Raw genomic sequence first — 21,843 nt, 5'->3', positions numbered from 1 at the left:
ATATATATGGGGCGCATGTTGTGATATATATATATGTAATGGGACCATAAGGAATCTCTGCTAGATTGTGATATTAAGATATGAGAATGCTGAACTAATGTTGCCAACATGGGAATTAAAATGGATTCCGGGATATACAGGCACATACACCAGCATTAACTTTTTCAGCAATTTGTGCTACAGTGTCTCTTCTGTGGGATTGGACCAGACGGGCTAGTCTTCACTCCCACGCACATCAATGAGCCTTGGGCACCCATGACTCTGTCGCCAGTTCATCGCTTGTCCTTCCTTGGACCACTTTTGGTAGGTACTAACCGCTAAATAATGGGTACACCCCACAAGAGCTGCTGTTTTGGAGATACTCTGACCCAGTCGTGTAGTAATCACAATTTGGCCTTTGTGAAAGCCGCCCAGATCCTTATACTTGTAGTTAGAGGGCGCATTTGGGATAACGAAAGTGAACAGTGGCAAAGTAAGCCCAGACGGTTCCCAGCAAGAACAGACAAGGTGGCATAGGCGGTCCATCCTGTCATAGTCTATATTAGCATTGCGATTATACCACCGTGGTACAGTAACTATTGTACAGAGAACTTTATGAGGATTGTAGGTTATGCAATTTAATTTAAAGGACTGGAGTATGAGGAACAGAGTGAAAAGCAGGCGAAAGATTACCAAGACTATCTAGGAACAGCATATGGCAATTGCTGGGAGTAGCGAGCATATTATATAACTATAATAACAGAGAGGAAGTATGACATGGAGGAGATTGTTGTTGACAATGAGATTTCAGGTCGTGTCTATAAGAGGGATGATGATGTCTAGCACATATTCAGCTTTAAGCATCATTGGGACATCCAGGTGGAGAGAGACCGTTGGTTACTGAAGTTTATATTAGTAATTGGAAAACCTGGCATTACCCCCAGCAGAGCATGTTTACTGGGTCTCTGCGGCATCACAGGTAGAATAAATAGTACCCCAAGTGAACCAATGTATCCACCTGAAAGCTACAAAACACAGCTGGTTCTCGCCGTGTAGACGACCTACGTTCTGCTGGGGGTCCAAGAACCAGAGGAAGCGTACATCATGCAAAGTAGTTTCGGGTAACGTCAAGGGCAGCCCGTACAGTGTCATCAGATTGAGCCAACATTACATTGTGGCTGAATAGGAAGTGCTTTCAATTTAAAAGGATAAAATATACCCGAAAAGAGCAAACTTCAGTATATCTTTTATTAATTGACTAAGATCATATAATGGTATTCTGCTCTCCAAAGTCCACGTTGGCCATTCTGGTAACACAGTCGCCACTGAAGACAACAGCCAGCTCCTGGGCAGAGCGGACTCGTGTACGAAGCTGCGCCATGATCCTCATACGTTCATCAGAAATCGGAGCCTCTTCGGATTCTACCGCACGTAATTGGTGTTAATTTCAGAGCTGCGTATAATATAGTTACTGCTTCCTGAAATCTACATGTCCCTGAGTGACAAAGTGGTAGAATACTCCTCTTAGTAACTATGTGTTGTGTGTATTATTTTTAGGGAGCAGCTAGATAACGACAGTCAGTCAGTCTGTTATAGGTACACGAATGTCCCATTTATTGTCTTCCTGTCTTATGGGAGTGAAAGCAGCAAATATCCACCTGTTGTGTGTTTTTGTCGGATTCAAGTATATAAGGTTTAGGGAAGTAAACGTTTTCTTTATATCAGTCAGAGCTCCATTCCTGCACCAAGGGAGGAGGATGTAGATTGGACCAGGAGCTCCGCTCCTGCACACGGTGAGGTAGATCTGACATCCTCTCTTTTATACAGAGATTATATGAAATTCTGGTCCTGTTGTGGATCTATGAGGCTTCCTTGGGCCAAACACTGAAGTGAGATCTTCCCAGCTTGTATCACTGGCCGGAATGAATTACATCGCGTCACTGAGGCTCTTGGCTTTGTCTGCGTATCAGCTCTGCATAAAGACCTCCCATCCGTAGCAGCTGGCGATGGGTCCCGCTCTAAGAGAGAAGACAGGAGAACTCAGGAAAGGGAAGTCATACACTTGTGGTTTGGGAACTGCTCTCCTTCACACAGCAAGGGATAGATATAGATATAGATATAAATATAAATATATAGATAGATATATGGGTGGGAGTGCTGGTGGCAGATTGGAAAACCGCAGCAGCCTCAGAAAAGATTGAAGTTTGTTATTTTAGGACGTTCACCTTATCCCATTGTGCTCCACAGAGCATTATCCCCCCCCCCCCACACACACACACACCTGCCAGCGTTCTATGCTCTCCCCCCCCCACACCTGTACGATTCCCCCCCTCCACGCACCTGCCAAAGCTGTATGTCCCTCCCTACAACTGCAAGCGCTCTACACTCTCCACCCCCACACACCTGCCAGCGCTCTACACTCTCCACCCCCACACACACCTGCCAGCGCTCTACACTCTCCACCCCCACACACCTGCCAGCGCTCTACACTCTCCACCCCCACACACACCTGCCAGCGCTCTACACTCTCCACCCCCACACACACCTGCCAGCGCTCTACACTCTCCACCCCCACACACACCTGCCAGCGCTCTACACTCTCCACCCCCACACACACCTGCCAGCGCTCTACACTCTCCACCCCCACCTGCCAGCGCTCTACACTCTCCACCCCCACACACACACACACACACCTGCCAGCGTTCTATGCTCTCCCCCCCCCACACCTGTACGATTCCCCCCCCTCCACGCACCTGCCAAAGCTGTATGTCCCTCCCTACAACTGCAAGCGCTCTACACTCTCCACCCCCACACACCTGCCAGCGCTCTACACTCTCCACCCCCACACACACCTGCCAGCGCTCTACACTCTCCACCCCCACACACCTGCCAGCGCTCTACACTCTCCACCCCCACACACACCTGCCAGCGCTCTACACTCTCCACCCCCACACACACCTGCCAGCGCTCTACACTCTCCACCCCCACACACACCTGCCAGCGCTCTACACTCTCCACCCCCACACACACCTGCCAGCGCTCTACACTCTCCACCCCCACCTGCCAGCGCTCTACACTCTCCACCCCCACACACACCTGCCAGCGCTCTACGCTATCTCCACCCCCACACACACCTGCCAGCGCTCTACACTCTCCACCCCCACACACACCTGCCAGCGCTATACGCTATCTCCACCCCCACACACCTGCCAGCGCTCTACGCTATCTCCACCCCCACACACACCTGCCAGCGCTCTACACTCTCCACCCCCACACACACCTGCCAGCACTCTACACTCTCCACCCCCACACACACCTGCCAGCGCTCTACACTCTCCACCCCCACACACACCTGCCAGCGCTCTACACTCTCCACCCCCACACACACCTGCCAGCGCTCTACACTCTCCACCCCCACACACACCTGCCAGCACTCTACACTCTCCACCCCCACACACACCTGCCAGCGCTCTACACTCTCCACCCCCACACACACCTGCCAGCGCTCTACGCTATCTCCACCCCCACACACACCTGCCAGCGCTCTACGCTATCTCCACCCCCACACACACCTGCCAGCGCTCTACGCTATCTCCACCCCCACACACACCTGCCAGCGCTCTACGCTATCTCCACCCCCACACACACCTGCCAGCGCTCTACACTCTCCACCCCCACACACACCTGCCAGCGCTCTACACTCTCCACCCCCACACACACCTGCCAGCGCTCTACGCTATCTCCACCCCCACACACCTGCCAGCGCTCTACACTCTCCAGCCCCACACACCTGCCAGCGCTCTACGCTATCTCCACCCCCACACACCTGCCAGCGCTCTACACTCTCCACCCCCACACACACCTGCCAGCGCTCTACACTCTCCACCCCCACACACACCTGCCAGCGCTCTACGCTATCTCCACCCCCACACACCTGCCAGCGCTCTACACTCTCCACCCCCACACACACCTGCCAGCGCTCTACGCTATCTCCACCCCCACACACCTGCCAGCGCTCTACACTCTCCACCCCCACACACACCTGCCAGCGCTCTACGCTATCTCCACCCCCACACACCTGCCAGCGCTCTACACTATCTCCACCCCCACACACACCTGCCAGCGCTCTACGCTATCTCCACCCCCACACACACCTGCCAGCGCTCTACGCTATCTCCACCCCCACACACACCTGCCAGCGCTCTACGCTATCTCCACCCCCACACACACCTGCCAGCGCTCTACACTATCTCCACCCCCACACACACCTGCCAGCGTTCTATGCTCTCCCCCCCCCCCCCACACCCGCCAGACCTGTACGATTCCCCCCCACACACCTGCATGTCCCCGTCCCCCCTACAACTGCCAGCGCTCTACGCTATCTCCACCCCCACACACACCTGCCAGCGCTCTACGCTATCTCCACCCCCACACACACCTGCCAGCGCTCTACACTATCTCCACCCCCACACACACCTGCCAGCGCTCTACGCTATCTCCACCCCCACACACACCTGCCAGCGCTCTACGCTATCTCCACCCCCACACACACCTGCCAGCGCTCTACGCTATCTCCACCCCCACACACACCTGCCAGCGCTCTACGCTATCTCCACCCCCACACACACCTGCCAGCGCTCTACGCTATCTCCACCCCCACACACACCTGCCAGCGCTCTACGCTATCTCCACCCCCACACACACCTGCCAGCGCTCTACGCTATCTCCACCCCCACACACACCTGCCAGCGCTCTACACTCTCCACCCCCACACACACCTGCCAGCGCTCTACGCTATCTCCACCCCCACACACACCTGCCAGCGCTCTACACTCTCCACCCCCACACACACCTGCCAGCGCTCTACGCTATCTCCACCCCCACACACACCTGCCAGCGCTCTACACTCTCCACCCCCACACACACCTGCCAGCGCTCTACGCTATCTCCACCCCCACACACACCTGCCAGCGCTCTACACTCTCCACCCCCACACACACCTGCCAGCGCTCTACGCTATCTCCACCCCCACACACACCTGCCAGCGCTCTACGCTATCTCCACCCCCACACACACCTGCCAGCGCTCTACACTCTCCACCCCCACACACACCTGCCAGCGCTCTACGCTATCTCCACCCCACACACACCTGCCAGCGCTCTACACTCTCCACCCCCACACACACCTGCCAGCGCTCTACACTCTCCACCCCCACACACACCTGCCAGCGCTCTACGCTATCTCCACCCCCACACACACCTGCCAGCGCTCTACACTCTCCACCCCCACACACACCTGCCAGCGCTCTACGCTATCTCCACCCCCACACACACCTGCCAGCGCTCTACGCTATCTCCACCCCCACACACACCTGCCAGCGCTCTACACTCTCCACCCCCACACACACCTGCCAGCGCTCTACGCTATCTCCACCCCCACACACACCTGCCAGCGCTCTACACTCTCCACCCCCACACACACCTGCCAGCGCTCTACGCTATCTCCACCCCCACACACACCTGCCAGCGCTCTACGCTATCTCCACCCCCACACACACCTGCCAGCGCTCTACGCTATCTCCACCCCCACACACACCTGCCAGCGCTCTACACTCTCCACCCCCACACACACCTGCCAGCGCTCTACGCTATCTCCACCCCACACACACCTGCCAGCGCTCTACGCTATCTCCACCCCACACACACCTGCCAGCGCTCTACACTCTCCACCCCCACACACACCTGCCAGCGCTCTACACTCTCCACCCCACACACACCTGCCAGCGCTCTACACTCTCCACCCCCACACACACCTGCCAGCGCTCTACACTCTCCACCCCCACACACACCTGCCAGCGCTCTACACTCTCCACCCCCACACACACCTGCCAGCGCTCTACGCTATCTCCACCCCCACACACACCTGCCAGCGCTCTACACTCTCCACCCCCACACACACCTGCCAGCGCTCTACGCTATCTCCACCCCCACACACACCTGCCAGCGCTCTACGCTATCTCCACCCCCACACACACCTGCCAGCGCTCTACGCTATCTCCACCCCCACACACACCTGCCAGCGCTCTACGCTATCTCCACCCCCACACACACCTGCCAGCGCTCTACACTCTCCACCCCCACACACACCTGCCAGCGCTCTACGCTATCTCCACCCCACACACACCTGCCAGCGCTCTACACTCTCCACCCCCACACACACCTGCCAGCGCTCTACACTCTCCACCCCCACACACACCTGCCAGCGCTCTACACTCTCCACCCCCACACACACCTGCCAGCGCTCTACGCTATCTCCACCCCCACACACACCTGCCAGCGCTCTACGCTATCTCCACCCCCACACACACCTGCCAGCGCTCTACGCTATCTCCACCCCCACACACACCTGCCAGCGCTCTACGCTATCTCCACCCCCACACACACCTGCCAGCGCTCTACACTCTCCACCCCCACACACACCTGCCAGCGCTCTACGCTATCTCCACCCCCACACACACCTGCCAGCGCTCTACACTCTCCACCCCCACACACACCTGCCAGCGCTCTACGCTATCTCCACCCCCACACACACCTGCCAGCGCTCTACACTCTCCACCCCCACACACACCTGCCAGCGCTCTACGCTATCTCCACCCCCACACACACCTGCCAGCGCTCTACACTCTCCACCCCCACACACACCTGCCAGCGCTCTACGCTATCTCCACCCCCACACACACCTGCCAGCGCTCTACGCTATCTCCACCCCCACACACACCTGCCAGCGCTCTACACTCTCCACCCCCACACACACCTGCCAGCGCTCTACGCTATCTCCACCCCACACACACCTGCCAGCGCTCTACACTCTCCACCCCCACACACACCTGCCAGCGCTCTACACTCTCCACCCCCACACACACCTGCCAGCGCTCTACACTCTCCACCCCCACACACACCTGCCAGCGCTCTACGCTATCTCCACCCCCACACACACCTGCCAGCGCTCTACGCTATCTCCACCCCCACACACACCTGCCAGCGCTCTACACTCTCCACCCCCACACACACCTGCCAGCGCTCTACGCTATCTCCACCCCCACACACACCTGCCAGCGCTCTACACTCTCCACCCCCACACACACCTGCCAGCGCTCTACGCTATCTCCACCCCCACACACACCTGCCAGCGCTCTACGCTATCTCCACCCCCACACACACCTGCCAGCGCTCTACGCTATCTCCACCCCCACACACACCTGCCAGCGCTCTACGCTATCTCCACCCCCACACACACCTGCCAGCGCTCTACACTCTCCACCCCCACACACACCTGCCAGCGCTCTACGCTATCTCCACCCCACACACACCTGCCAGCGCTCTACACTCTCCACCCCCACACACACCTGCCAGCGCTCTACACTCTCCACCCCCACACACACCTGCCAGCGCTCTACGCTATCTCCACCCCCACACACACCTGCCAGCGCTCTACACTCTCCACCCCCACACACACCTGCCAGCGCTCTACGCTATCTCCACCCCCACACACACCTGCCAGCGCTCTACGCTATCTCCACCCCCACACACACCTGCCAGCGCTCTACGCTATCTCCACCCCCACACACACCTGCCAGCGCTCTACGCTATCTCCACCCCCACACACACCTGCCAGCGCTCTACACTCTCCACCCCCACACACACCTGCCAGCGCTCTACGCTATCTCCACCCCACACACACCTGCCAGCGCTCTACACTCTCCACCCCCACACACACCTGCCAGCGCTCTACACTCTCCACCCCCACACACACCTGCCAGCGCTCTACACTCTCCACCCCCACACACACCTGCCAGCGCTCTACGCTATCTCCACCCCCACACACACCTGCCAGCGCTCTACACTCTCCACCCCCACACACACCTGCCAGCGCTCTACGCTATCTCCACCCCCACACACACCTGCCAGCGCTCTACGCTATCTCCACCCCCACACACACCTGCCAGCGCTCTACGCTATCTCCACCCCCACACACACCTGCCAGCGCTCTACGCTATCTCCACCCCCACACACACCTGCCAGCGCTCTACACTCTCCACCCCCACACACACCTGCCAGCGCTCTACGCTATCTCCACCCCCACACACACCTGCCAGCGCTCTACACTCTCCACCCCCACACACACCTGCCAGCGCTCTACACTATCTCCACCCCCACACACACCTGCCAGCGCTCTACACTCTCCACCCCCACACACACCTGCCAGCGCTCTACGCTATCTCCACCCCCACACACACCTGCCAGCGCTCTACACTCTCCACCCCCACACACACCTGCCAGCGCTCTACGCTATCTCCACCCCCACACACACCTGCCAGCGCTCTACACTCTCCACCCCCACACACACCTGCCAGCGCTCTACGCTATCTCCACCCCCACACACACCTGCCAGCGCTCTACACTCTCCACCCCCACACACACCTGCCAGCGCTCTACGCTATCTCCACCCCCACACACACCTGCCAGCGCTCTACACTCTCCACCCCCACACACACCTGCCAGCGCTCTACGCTATCTCCACCCCCACACACACCTGCCAGCGCTCTACGCTATCTCCACCCCCACACACACCTGCCAGCGCTCTACACTCTCCACCCCCACACACACCTGCCAGCGCTCTACGCTATCTCCACCCCACACACACCTGCCAGCGCTCTACACTCTCCACCCCCACACACACCTGCCAGCGCTCTACACTCTCCACCCCCACACACACCTGCCAGCGCTCTACGCTATCTCCACCCCCACACACACCTGCCAGCGCTCTACACTCTCCACCCCCACACACACCTGCCAGCGCTCTACGCTATCTCCACCCCCACACACACCTGCCAGCGCTCTACGCTATCTCCACCCCCACACACACCTGCCAGCGCTCTACACTCTCCACCCCCACACACACCTGCCAGCGCTCTACGCTATCTCCACCCCCACACACACCTGCCAGCGCTCTACACTCTCCACCCCCACACACACCTGCCAGCGCTCTACGCTATCTCCACCCCCACACACACCTGCCAGCGCTCTACGCTATCTCCACCCCCACACACACCTGCCAGCGCTCTACGCTATCTCCACCCCCACACACACCTGCCAGCGCTCTACACTCTCCACCCCCACACACACCTGCCAGCGCTCTACGCTATCTCCACCCCACACACACCTGCCAGCGCTCTACACTCTCCACCCCCACACACACCTGCCAGCGCTCTACACTCTCCACCCCCACACACACCTGCCAGCGCTCTACGCTATCTCCACCCCCACACACACCTGCCAGCGCTCTACACTCTCCACCCCCACACACACCTGCCAGCGCTCTACGCTATCTCCACCCCCACACACACCTGCCAGCGCTCTACGCTATCTCCACCCCCACACACACCTGCCAGCGCTCTACGCTATCTCCACCCCCACACACACCTGCCAGCGCTCTACGCTATCTCCACCCCCACACACACCTGCCAGCGCTCTACACTCTCCACCCCCACACACACCTGCCAGCGCTCTACGCTATCTCCACCCCACACACACCTGCCAGCGCTCTACACTCTCCACCCCCACACACACCTGCCAGCGCTCTACACTCTCCACCCCCACACACACCTGCCAGCGCTCTACACTCTCCACCCCCACACACACCTGCCAGCGCTCTACGCTATCTCCACCCCCACACACACCTGCCAGCGCTCTACACTATCTCCACCCCCACACACACCTGCCAGCGCTCTACGCTATCTCCACCCCCACACACACCTGCCAGCGCTCTACGCTATCTCCACCCCCACACACACCTGCCAGCGCTCTACACTCTCCACCCCCACACACACCTGCCAGCGCTCTACGCTATCTCCACCCCCACACACACCTGCCTGCGCTCTACGCTATCTCCACCCCCACACACACCTGCCAGCGCTCTACGCTATCTCCACCCCCACACACACCTGCCAGCGCTCTACGCTATCTCCACCCCCACACACACCTGCCAGCGCTCTACACTCTCCACCCCCACACACACCTGCCAGCGCTCTACGCTATCTGCACCCCCACACACACCTGCCAGCGCTCTACACTATCTCCACCCCCACACACACCTGCCAGCGCTCTACACTCTCCACCTCACTAAATCAGACTGATGAAAACACAGATATAGTCTACAACAATGCACTTAAGAGCTATATAGGGCAGAGAAATATATATACATAAATAAGGTAAGTGGTGATTGTATCAGAAAGAGAAAAGGATAATAAAAAATACACAATATGTAATAATGAATAAATATCGAAATACAAAGTATCAACATAAACACATATAGAGAACATACTGGTGGATGGGTAGCTGTAAAAGAGATGGCGTCACCATAGCAACCACTCACATTCCAACCATTGGTTGCTATGGGTTACCTGTGGTCACTCACCTCTGCCACACGACCCTTTGACATGACCACGATAATGTCCGCATCCGCGATGGTGCTGAGCCGATGAGCAATGACCAGCACGGTGCGGCCGGACGTAGCGCGATCCAGCGCTAACTGTACCGTTCTTTCAGACTCTGCATCCAGGGCGCTTGTAGCCTCGTCAAGAATCAGAATCCGAGGGTCTTTTAGAAGAGCGCGAGCAATGGCCACACGCTGCTTCTGACCGCCAGAGAGGGTAACGCCACGCTCACCTGTGAGGGGAGAAACTAGTTCATTCAAATAGAATTATACATCTGGAGGCAACACTGAATGCAGGCATCCGTATACAGCAATCAGACAATGTATGCGGCTCCACCCTCCTCCTCCATGATCAATGTATGCGGCTCCACCCTCCTCCTCCATGATCAATGTATACAGCTCCACCGCCAATGATCAATGTATACAGCTCCACCCTCCATGATCAATGTATACAGCTCCACCCTCCATGATCACTTATAGGGCTCCACCCTCCACGATCAATGTATGCGGCTCCACCGCCCATGATCAATGTATGCGGCTCCAACCTCCTCCTCCATGATCAATATATGCGGCTCCACCGCCTATGATCAATGTATACAGCTCCACCCTCCATGATCACTTATAGGGCTCCACCCTCCACGATCAATGTATACGGCTCCACCCTCCATGATCAATATATGGCTCCACCCTCCACGATCAATGTATGCGGCTCCACCCTCCACGATCAATGTATGCAGCTCCACCCTCCACGATCAATGTATGCACCTCCACCCTCTCTGGCCCCGACGGCTTTATTTATGTTGGTTATATTTTATGGAAACACAATCGGCAGCGTCTAGTGGTGTAAAATGAAAGATAGTTCCTATGTTGATAACCACTTATTTGTGTTTCACACATCCAGACACATTTCGATGGGATAATCTAGATGACACGGTTTTATGTAAATTAGAGAGAGGGTACACAATCAGGGTTAGTAACCAGCTGATCCTCATACCCCACACCTAACACACAAGTCACATGACACAAGTGGGTGGAGTCAGTCGAGTGAAGGACCAGGCTAAGAACGCAAGCAGCCAGGCACGGGGGAATCGCTTACCTAGCACCGTGTTATATCCATCTGGAAAATTCTGGATAAAGTCATCAGCATTCGCCAGTTTTGCGGCTTCATAGACCTCAGCGTCGCTGGCGCTCGGCCTCCCAAACCGAATATTTTCCATGATGCTTGTGCCAAAAAGTACAGGCTCCTGTGTGAGAACAAGAAGATGGTAATGACACAGAGATCCTATAACCCCCACTAAAGGGCTAAACCGTGTAACGGGAGCCGCTCCCTCCAGCTACATACGAACAGCGTGTACGGCCAGGTCACAGCACCAGGCGGGAGCACCCGACACTGGGACTTGGCCAGTGCTCACTGTCCTCACTTTGAGCCTGAATGGATGTATGGACGATACCTGTGCGGGATTATGTACACCCAGGTGGATTCCTATGTGTGGGCCCGGCCCTGAATAAAGATAATAAACCTGCGTCCTCTTAATACCGCTCTGTTAACCTTATTCCTGCGCAGCGAGCTCACGTGTAACCCTATCAATGTGCTTCTTTGTGCCCTTCATACTGTCCAATCTGCTCCTTGGTCTACAGCATATTACATTATAAGTACTGGGCACCGTGCCCCTCTATCACATGTCTAGTGTCCATGGCACCTGCGCAGCCACGGGTAGAATCTACTTAATTGACAATTGATTGACGTAATTGTGCCCTTCGATGATAATTCTGTAATTTACCTGGTTGATGAATCCGATGGCTTCACCTCTCAACCACGATGGGTCAAGTGAACGGATGTCCACTCCGTCCAGTTCCACCGCCCCCAGGACAGGGTCATAGAAACCGCTCCAACAGTGCAGCCACTGTCGACTTTCCTGAATAGTAACAAAAACCAGGATCACTCTCCAGATTCTACCGGGTCCATTGCAAAGACATCTTCTGCCCTATCTGAAGACCTCCCACCCCCCTACAAGCACATCCCCGTGTCTGAGGCCACTGGCCCCTCTGCCCTGGATGTCCCACAACATCTGCCCAACGTACCATCTCCACATATCTAATCATCATTACGGATCACTGGACAACTTTCATTAATTTGGGTCAAATTTATTTTCAGTACCCATAAATCCTTTGCTTAAATCTTACACTTTTCAGTGGGTTCATTCATTCATAACCCTGGAACACTCCCCAATCACTGCAAAAAAACACACTCACCTCCCCCGGATTGTCCCACGATGGCCACGGTCTTACCAGGAGAAATGTGAAGGTCAAAACCACTCAAGACTTCATGACCCGGCCGAGTGGGGTAACTGGGGAAGAAGCAGGATTTTATGTATTATTCTCCAGTACGGTCAGTGGCAGCGGATTATGCAAATCCTAATTACTGTGAGGCATCGTAATATTTCTCTTAAACGTAATTTTTCTAGCTCCAGGATATAATCTACTTCTACAACCTTCATCACAGTGTCACCTGCACCCATTGTGCGGCACAAAGTGACATTAGGTACTTTCACCACCACAGGACGGCACCTTAACTCTCTCTCCAAGACTGTGTCCTCCACTAATACCAGCACAGACCCTGGCTACCTCTGTTACTCAATCACTGATGATGTCAGAGAATGACCTGTACAGCTCTGAGAAGTCTGAGATGCTTTAGTCTCCTATCAGACCAGGGCTGACAGATCTATTTGCAGCCAGAGTGGAGTCGACCAGTTCAGGACGTGAGAATACGGATATATGTCCAATACGGAGCCGGTCTGAGTGCGGTTCGGTGATTGGAAAACGTATTCTCTATAAAGTAGCAAAAAAACAGCAAACCACGATCTGAAGCATGAAAGTCCACATCGATGACCTGGAGAACTGCCACCAACGTGAGGAGAAGGGAAGGAAGATCTGGTCTCTGCTCAGAGACCACAAACCTTGGCTATGTCTAGTAGTCGCACGTACCCCAATATGCGGCCCTCGTGTACTCTGACAAGGTCTGTGCTACAAATTTGGCATCTGTTTTATCGTGACGCTGGTTGCCAAGGTTGGAATTGTTGTTTCTCTGTTCCTCTTGGAGTAAAGCGGCTGTAGGGAAGATGGCGCTTCTGGGCTTTGCCGACAGATTAAACCTCAGTTTAAAATAGACATAACAGAAAGGCCAACGTGACACCCATTTAGAGGCTCGTATGGTCAGCATCTTTCAAATCCTAAAAAGGACATCTGGAGACTTGTTCACCTATGAAGGCAGCAGACACATTGTTGGGAGATAATGGACTTATAAAGAACCCATGAAACATAGACCAGGGCTTATGTTTTACTGCTGGTTATTATCTACTGTCTCTGGACCTGAAACGAACAATCAACTCAACCGACATAAGCACAAGATAGAGCCGCGGAGACTGGAACAAAGACAGGGATCGGAGAGGGTGACTTATATGTGAAACTTCTATGCTAGACCCGACAGATACAAAGTATAATCATCAGAGACCTACCTAGAGGACTATTCAGCTGTGTAATGCTCGACCATTGTGGGGTATCCGGAAAAGTTACAACATTTAACCACCCTCAAGTTGCTGTGAAACCCCAGGGCTGCCGATGTCCCCCAAATAAGCCCAGGCGTTCCGGTATGTGAGCATTCAAATAGAAAATGTTTTTCCCCATTTATAGTTATGATTTAAGGCCGAAATATAAGATACAAACAAGTGATTTCACAACTAATATTTCCAGGATAGTGCAGAGTCTGAGGCTGCGGGATAAGTACAAAGTCCACGACGTTATATGATGAGGCGACACACCTGATAAGTGTCCTCACATCTCACCTGAAGGAAACGTCCTTGAAGTGAATTTCTCCTTTCAGTAGAGAAATCTTTAACCCTCCTCGGAGTGGAATCTCTGGCTCCAAACACATGAACTCAAAGACACGTCCCCCCGCGCTGAGACCCCGGACCACCTGAGAGATATGGAGAGGAATAACCTCAGTACAGGAAAAAATGGATCATTCAACCCAATGTAAACTTAATGACCATGAATTTTATGTCTATTTTTCATTTGTTTTAGGAGACAGAAGAGACAGTAAGTATTGTTGGTCTTTATGTGATCTTAATTTCACCGGACCCCGGGTGGTGTCATAACACGGACTCACCTGGCCAAACAGCACCGACATATTCGCCATAGACCTGAGTAATAGAAAACACAGTGAGGGGATAAGTGACCCAACTACCCGACCAAAACCCTAATATGGACGAACCTCTGGACGGTCTGAGAAGCCACCAGGAAGGACATGAGGTCACCAGCCGACAGTTCATTCCCAGCCATCAATGATCCGCCGGCAAATATGGTCCCCAGGACAATACCTGCAGCAAAGATAATGTGATCAGTCCCCAGACCCAGTCTATACATCATCACAGTGCACCCTACAGGGAGATGCCAGGTACAGCGCAGGGCACCCTACAGGGAGATGCCAGGTACATCACAGTGCACCCTACAGGGAGATGCCAGGTACAGCGCAGGGCACCCTACAGGGAGATGCCAGGTACATCGCAGTGCACCCTACAGGGAGATGCCAGGTACAGCGCAGGGCACCCTATAGATGCCAGGTGCAGCGCAGGGCACCCTACAGGGAGATGCCAGGTACAGCGCAGGGCACCCTACAGGGAGATGCCAGGTACAGCGCAGGGCACCCTACAGGGAGATGCCAGGTACAGCGCAGGGCACCCTACAGGGAGATGCCAGGTACAGCGCAGGGCACCCTACAGGGAGATGCCAGGTACAGCGCAGGGCACCCTATAGATGCCAGGTGCAGCGCATAGAACCCTATCATCATCATTTATTTATATAGCACCAGAAAATTCTGTAGCGCTTTACAATTGGGACAAACATTAACAAAACAATACTGGGTAATACAGACAGAGAGGTAAGAGAACCCTGCTCGCAAGCTTACAATCTATGGGACAATGGGAGTTAGAAACACAAGGGCATGTGCTACATCATATTGCACAATGGACCAGCTAGAACGTAAAGGTAAAAGTACTGAGTGGGCTGTGTGTGTACCAATGTTGGTCAGAGGGTTGTTGTCTTGTGTTAGCTGTGTAGAGGGTGGTAATAGGGGAGATTAAGATGGTGGTTGAGGTATACTATAAGCTTGTCTGAAGAGGTGGGTTTTCAGAGAACACTTGAAGACTAGAGGAAAGTCTTATCACTCGCCAACTCCACTGCACCCTACATCTCCACCCTCCTCTCTATTCATGCTCCTTCCCGCCCTCTCCGATCAGCCAATGACCATCGCCTCTCTTCTCCCCTGATCACCTCCTCCCATGCGCGTATCCAAGACTTCGCCCGCGCTGCCCCCCTCCACTGGAACAAGCTCCCTCTCTCTATCAGAACCTGCCCTAATCTGTCCAGTTTCAAACGGGCTTTAAAAACCCACCTTTTTCTTAAAGCCTTCCAGTCTCCCACTTAACTCCCTACCAGATCTTCTGCCTCTTCCCCTTCACTCCCCTTCCCTTATCCTCCTTCTCTCCCTCCCTCGTGTCTCTCTACCCCACCCCTTAGATTGTACGCTCCTTTGAGCAGGGTCATCTCTCCTCCTGTCTTCACCACTTTTAACTCTGCTCTCCAGCTACCTTGCCCTCCTCCTCCCCGTTCCCTCTTGCTCCCTCCTCTCCACTCTGGGGGTTTCCCTGCCCTCCGTGCCCTCTTGGGCTCCGCTGTATGCGGGACCTTCCCCTCTCCCCTCCCCCGCCCCTCTAGCTGTGCTTTGAGATCTCGGAGTTACTGTGCATTTTGTTTACTGTATCGTGCTGTCTCACCTTTGTATTGTAACTTTGTTTGTCCCTGTAAGGCGCTACGGACACCTAGTGGCGCCCTATAAATAAAAATTAATAATAAAAAAATTAATAATTGTGCGTGGGAGGGAATTCCACAAATTCCAAAAAAAGTCCTGTAACCGAGAATGGAAGGATGTGATGAGAGTGGAGGAGAGACGTAGATCTTGTGCAGAATGGAGGTGTCGAGTTGGGAGATATTGTGAGACCAGTGAGGAGATGTATGTCGGTGCAATTTTGTTGATGGCCTTGTATGTTAGTAGAAGAATTTTATATTGGATTCGTTGAAATACAGGCAGCCAATGTAGAGACTGACAGAGTGGCTCAGCAGAGGAATAACGGTTAGTAAAGAAAATCAATCTAGCCGCTGCGTGCAAACCCTATAGAAGCGATTGTTACTTACAATTTAGAGCGATGTTGGACAGACCCTGGAACACGGCTATTCCGATACCTAGAACCTCGTTCATCCGGACAGACCGGTTCACCTCGGCAGTGTATAACCTGGAACAAGGAAACATACGCACACATTTATTATACCTAGTGGGGCAGTACTAAGTGATAAATACCCCAACTGCGTCCAAGGGTGTTGTAAGGGGTCGTGGGGAGACATGTTCCTCTCTGTAGCCTTTATTACATAGAAATACTCCGTATAACATGAACATATCAGTCACTCACTGCTCCTCGTGGTCTTCCATGGCGAAAGCCCTCACAGTGCGCACGTTTCCCAGCGCCTCATCCGCCAGACCTGTGGCTTTAGCGATCTGCACCAGGGAAGAAAACAGATATCAGAGTGCACCAGTGTAACATGTACCCCCAGACCCACACGTAGAGGGGGAGCAGTGTAACGTGTACCCCCAGACCTACACGTAGAGGGGAGCAGTGTAACGTGCACCCCCAGACCCACACGTAGAGGGGGAGCAGTGTAACGTGTACCCCCAGACCCACACGTAGAGGGGGAGCAGTGTAACGTGTACCCCCAGACCCACACGTAGAGGGGGAGCAGTGTAACGTGTACCCCCAGACCTACACGTAGAGGGGAGCAGTGTAACATGTACCCCCAGACCTACACGTAGAGGGGAGCAGTGTAACATGTACCCCCAGACCCACACGTAGAGGGGGAGCAGTGTAACGTGTACCCCCAGACCCACACGTAGAGGGGAGCAGTGTAACATGTACCCCCAGACCCACACGTAGAGGGGAGCAGTGTAACATGTACCCCCAGACCCACACGTAGAGGGGGAGCAGTGTAACGTGCACCCCCAGACCCACACGTAGAGGGGAGCAGTGTAACGTGTACCCCCAGACCCACACGTAGAGGGGAGCAATGTAACGTGTATCCCCAGACCAGCTGGCAGCGGGGAGCAGTGTAACCCCAGACCCGCTGGCAGAGGAGAGCAGTGTAACATGTACCCCCAGACCCACACGTAGAGCGGGAGCAGTGTAACGTGTACCCCCAGACCAGCTGGCAGCGGGGAGCAGTGTAACCCCAGACCCGCTGGCAGAGGAGAGCAGTGTAACATGTACCCCCAGACCCACACGTAGAGCGGGAGCAGTGTAACGTGTACCCCCAGACCAGCTGGCAGCGGGGAGCAGTGTAACCCCAGACCCGCTGGCAGAGGGGAGCAGTGTAACATGTACCCCCAGACCCACACGTAGAGGGGGAGCAGTGTAACGTGTACCCCCAGACCTACACGGGAAAATAGACATAGCATGGTTGGGGGGGTTCCCTTACCTGTTCCTGCGCCTGACGTGACAATGTGCGCAGAAAAGAGCCGATTATGGCTCCGGTCCCCACCAGTATCGGCATCACTACAACCAGAAGTCCGGTCAGCTCTGGGGAGATGTAATACAGTGATATGAAGCAGCCGACGGTCTGGGTAATATTCCTGAGTCCCTGGAACAAGTCACCAATGGTCACACAGCGTTAGTTATAGATAAAGAACAATACAATTATTCAAGCTACTTATCTAGAGGTTCTCCCCTGTCAGCCCGTACACAGGAACACCACCAAACCCTCATCTGTTACATCCATCCGTACCATTAACCCATGCCCGGTCTATGGGTGTCACACTGCCAGGCCAGGGTCTGAGGAGCAGTTGGTCGCTGTATATTTGTAAATCTCCTAATTATTACACGTACTCAAAGCTGCAGTGTAATGTCAGTGACTCCTTCAGCTTCGTGTGACATGTAACCAGGATATGAGGTAATTAAACGCCTGCAGTATCAGGCTGCTAACAACAGAGGAAAATGGCACAATTTCATATAAATATGACAGCGTCTACTGAGCAACTCTCAATATTTTTCCGTTCGAACAGTTGTTCTCACATAAATGGAGACAAGACAGTGTAGGTCACTGTCAGATTAAAATGTCTGATTGGGTTCACTTCTAATTTAACACGGTCTGCACCATAAACTATATATCTTATTTCCAGGCCTGGAGCAGTGTGAACACTGCAGGTTAATTCTTATTATTTACTTATCACCTGTATATTCCATAGTAGACAGGAACAGCACATCATTGATACCCTCTAAGGGCCGGACACATGGACATTCGTGTTAGTCCTGAACACCAGGAGACAAAGTTCAGACTCACCTGGGAAATCACCTGTTTGAAAGAGGATTTAAACTCCTGGACATCAGAGGTGAGACGGTTCACCAAGAGCCCTGTCTTCTGTGCGTCAAAGAAAGCCACGTCCTGGCTGCGAGAGGAAGAGGGTGAGTGACAGAACAAGAAGCGTTACAGAGAGAGCGAGGGGAAAGGAGTGGAGAAATGATTGGAGGGGAGGAGGTGTGACGGGGAGACACAGCGAAACGGGGCTCTGCACGTGCGCAGGACAGGGGAGCGGGCGTCGGGGGCTCTGCGCAGGACAGGGGAGCGGGCGTCGGGGGCTCTGCGCAGGACAGGGGAGCGGGCGTCGGGGGCTCTGCGCAGGACAGGGGAGCGGGCGTCGGGGGCTCTGCGCAGGACAGGGGAGCGGGCGTCGGGGGCTCTGCGTGTGCGCAGGACACTGATGATGATGACACTCACCGGAGAAGGGCAGTGAATAATGCCTTCCTCATACTGCCAGCAACTCGCTCCCCAACACGCGACAGCAGAACGATGTAACCACACGTCAGTAAGCCCTAAATGAGCCACAAAGGAACATGTCAGTAACGGACAGCAATATAACTTTCCTACATGAACTGTTATTTACAGCTGAATACTAGTTCTAAGTATTAAATCTTTACATAAGAACATTGTGACTTTGTGAGATAAACAATATATTGTTTTCTTGCTTTGCTTGGACAGAACATTTGGAAGAGGGGCGGTAATCTGCTCACCCCCCATTTCCACTCATACCATCAGTAACCACTAGAGGCCGCTCACCACCACAAACACAGTCTCCAAAAATAGATTGTGAGCTCTTTAACCAATCTTTCTGGCACATAATGTAGGGGACTTGCTTTATAGAAACAACTATTCCCTTATTTCCTCCTTTACCAGAGTAGAGAATCACTAACCGTTCTTGGAGGTTATAGAGAATAACGGCTACTGGCAAAGTAGAGACAGGCTTGATCCAATGGCAGAACAGGATTACTAGTCATTGATCTGTACAATGTAAGTAAGTGATCCATCGTCTGGACCTACCTGCGCTGCGTACAGAGACAGCAGTTTCATGGCTGGACCCTGCACCTCCCGCAGGTAGTTCCCAGCATGCTCCCTCGTGTAGCGGGACACCACATTCACCAGCTCCCCCAAAATCAGCGGGATCTGGATATTCAGCAAAGCCGCACCAAACGCCAGCTGAGAAATAAGGAAATGCAGCAACGGAGATTAGTGCGACTTGCAGTCTCCCGGGTAACGGTGGATTTTACACACAGGGAAGTTGCTGCAAGCTTTCAACGTAGGGGTCAGAACGTGGCTGAATTTCAATGGGGCAACACGAAGTGGGTTAAGGGCAGGGGAGGGCTGGCAAGTTTTAGCCCAGGGTGCCAGCAGCTTATTAGAAACATTTTAAAGGAAACAAAATGCAATTGGCCGAGTGACCCAGCCCAAGGTAGCCCACTATAGGATCAGCCCGGGGGGCAGATGCCCTCTCGCCCCCCAGCCCGAGGCCCATATAGTCTGGCGGCACACTATATAGGCCTCTGGCCTTTGATGTAGGTCATTATATAATATTACAGTGGTAATACACAGAACGCGCTCTTACAATCACTGCTGCGATCAGGGCATCCAGCTGCGGGCGCAGGAACTCCCAGAACTTTCCCCACAGGAACTGCGGCTCCGGGATCTTCCTCTCATGTATGAGAACCGGGGGTCTGGTCGGCTCCAGCTGGCACAGGGTGAACTTCCCCCCGGTGCACACAGCGGCCGGGCCCAGCAGCAGCGCCAGTGTTCTGCCCTTAATGGTTCTACCAGACCAGCGCGAGACACAGAGGGTGACATCTCGGACACGGGCATAGAGCTGTGAGGGCCCAGGAGGGCGAGTCAGCCCCGGGAGATGGATGTACCTGGAAGAGATAACATTATACTGATTCATTTCATATATCACATTATACAGAACTAGGCCCCCTCAGGGGTGGAACTACAAGTCCCAGCACTCCAGCAGGCTGGGAACCTCTCTGCTTCTACCCAATTGTACAGCACTACGGAATATGCTGGTGCTCTATACATAGATGGTGCTGGGACTTGTAGTCCCCCCCTGTAACACACACAGAGCATGCTGGGACTTGTAGTCCCACCCCAGACCCCCCCCCCCCGTAACACACACAGCATGCTGGGACTTGTAGTCCCACCCCAGCTCTACACCCCAGACCACCCCCCTGTAACACACACAGAGCATGCTGGGACTTGTAGTCCCCCCGTGTGATGAGCGGTTACCGGGCCGGGCGGCGGCGGAGCAGCAGTTGCAGCAGCATGACCGGCGGTGTCCAGGACCCGGGAGGCTCCGGCAGGTCAGTCAGACGCGCTGATTGGTCAGAGCATGTCATGTGACCAGTGAGGGCGGGGCGGGACTAACGTCCTGGGTGTCCTTCCTGAGGGCAGGTGCTGGGCCCCGGGAGTCAATGTGGGGGCCACAGGGGCCAACTCTGGTTACCACAGGCAGTTCCCGCCGCTAACCAAGTGCACCAATAAGAGCGCTCCGCTGCGTCATGTGACCTGTCCGCTGTGACGTCACCGGCTGACCGGCTCCATCTCTATTCTATATGTCCAGTCACTGAGGCGGGGGAACTACAAGTCCCAGCAGCATCTAGTGTCCTCTATTACACAACTATAACTTCTGTACTGTGCCTCCCACCTCCCTGATACCTCCCTGATACCTTCCTGATCCACATACCATCCTGATCTAAGGCTCTGCATTGTATACCGGTCACATGACAGCGCTCTGCATTGTATACCGGTCACATGACAGCGCCCTGCGTTGTATACCGGTCACATGACAGCGCTCTGCGTTGTATACCGGTCACATGACAGCGCTCTACATTGTATACCGGTCACATGACAGCGCTCTGTGTTGTATACCAGTCACATGACAGGGCTCTG

General features: G+C 54.5%; 1 protein-coding gene across 1 annotated transcript; it reads right to left on the bottom strand.

The window, feature by feature from the left end:
• Positions 1 to 591: 591 nt before the first annotated feature.
• On the bottom strand, positions 592 to 21,604 carry ABCB8 (ATP binding cassette subfamily B member 8). The gene is given in 17 exon segments (XM_075214276.1): positions 592 to 1,997; positions 10,456 to 10,706; positions 11,570 to 11,717; positions 12,255 to 12,356; positions 12,358 to 12,389; positions 12,727 to 12,821; positions 14,316 to 14,446; positions 14,639 to 14,672; positions 14,744 to 14,849; positions 16,723 to 16,820; positions 16,995 to 17,080; positions 18,052 to 18,213; positions 18,913 to 19,018; positions 19,348 to 19,442; positions 19,948 to 20,103; positions 20,510 to 20,810; positions 21,181 to 21,604. Coding segments are annotated over 17 exon segments (2,094 nt in total). The 5' UTR covers positions 21,291 to 21,604; the 3' UTR covers positions 592 to 1,916.
• Positions 21,605 to 21,843: the final 239 nt, after the last annotated feature.

Source organism: Mixophyes fleayi, chromosome 5, assembly GCF_038048845.1.
Source record: "Mixophyes fleayi isolate aMixFle1 chromosome 5, aMixFle1.hap1, whole genome shotgun sequence".
NCBI lineage: Eukaryota > Metazoa > Chordata > Amphibia > Anura > Limnodynastidae > Mixophyes > Mixophyes fleayi.
Note: the sequence above shows the minus strand (reverse complement) of the source record. Positions and strands in the feature narration are given on the sequence as shown.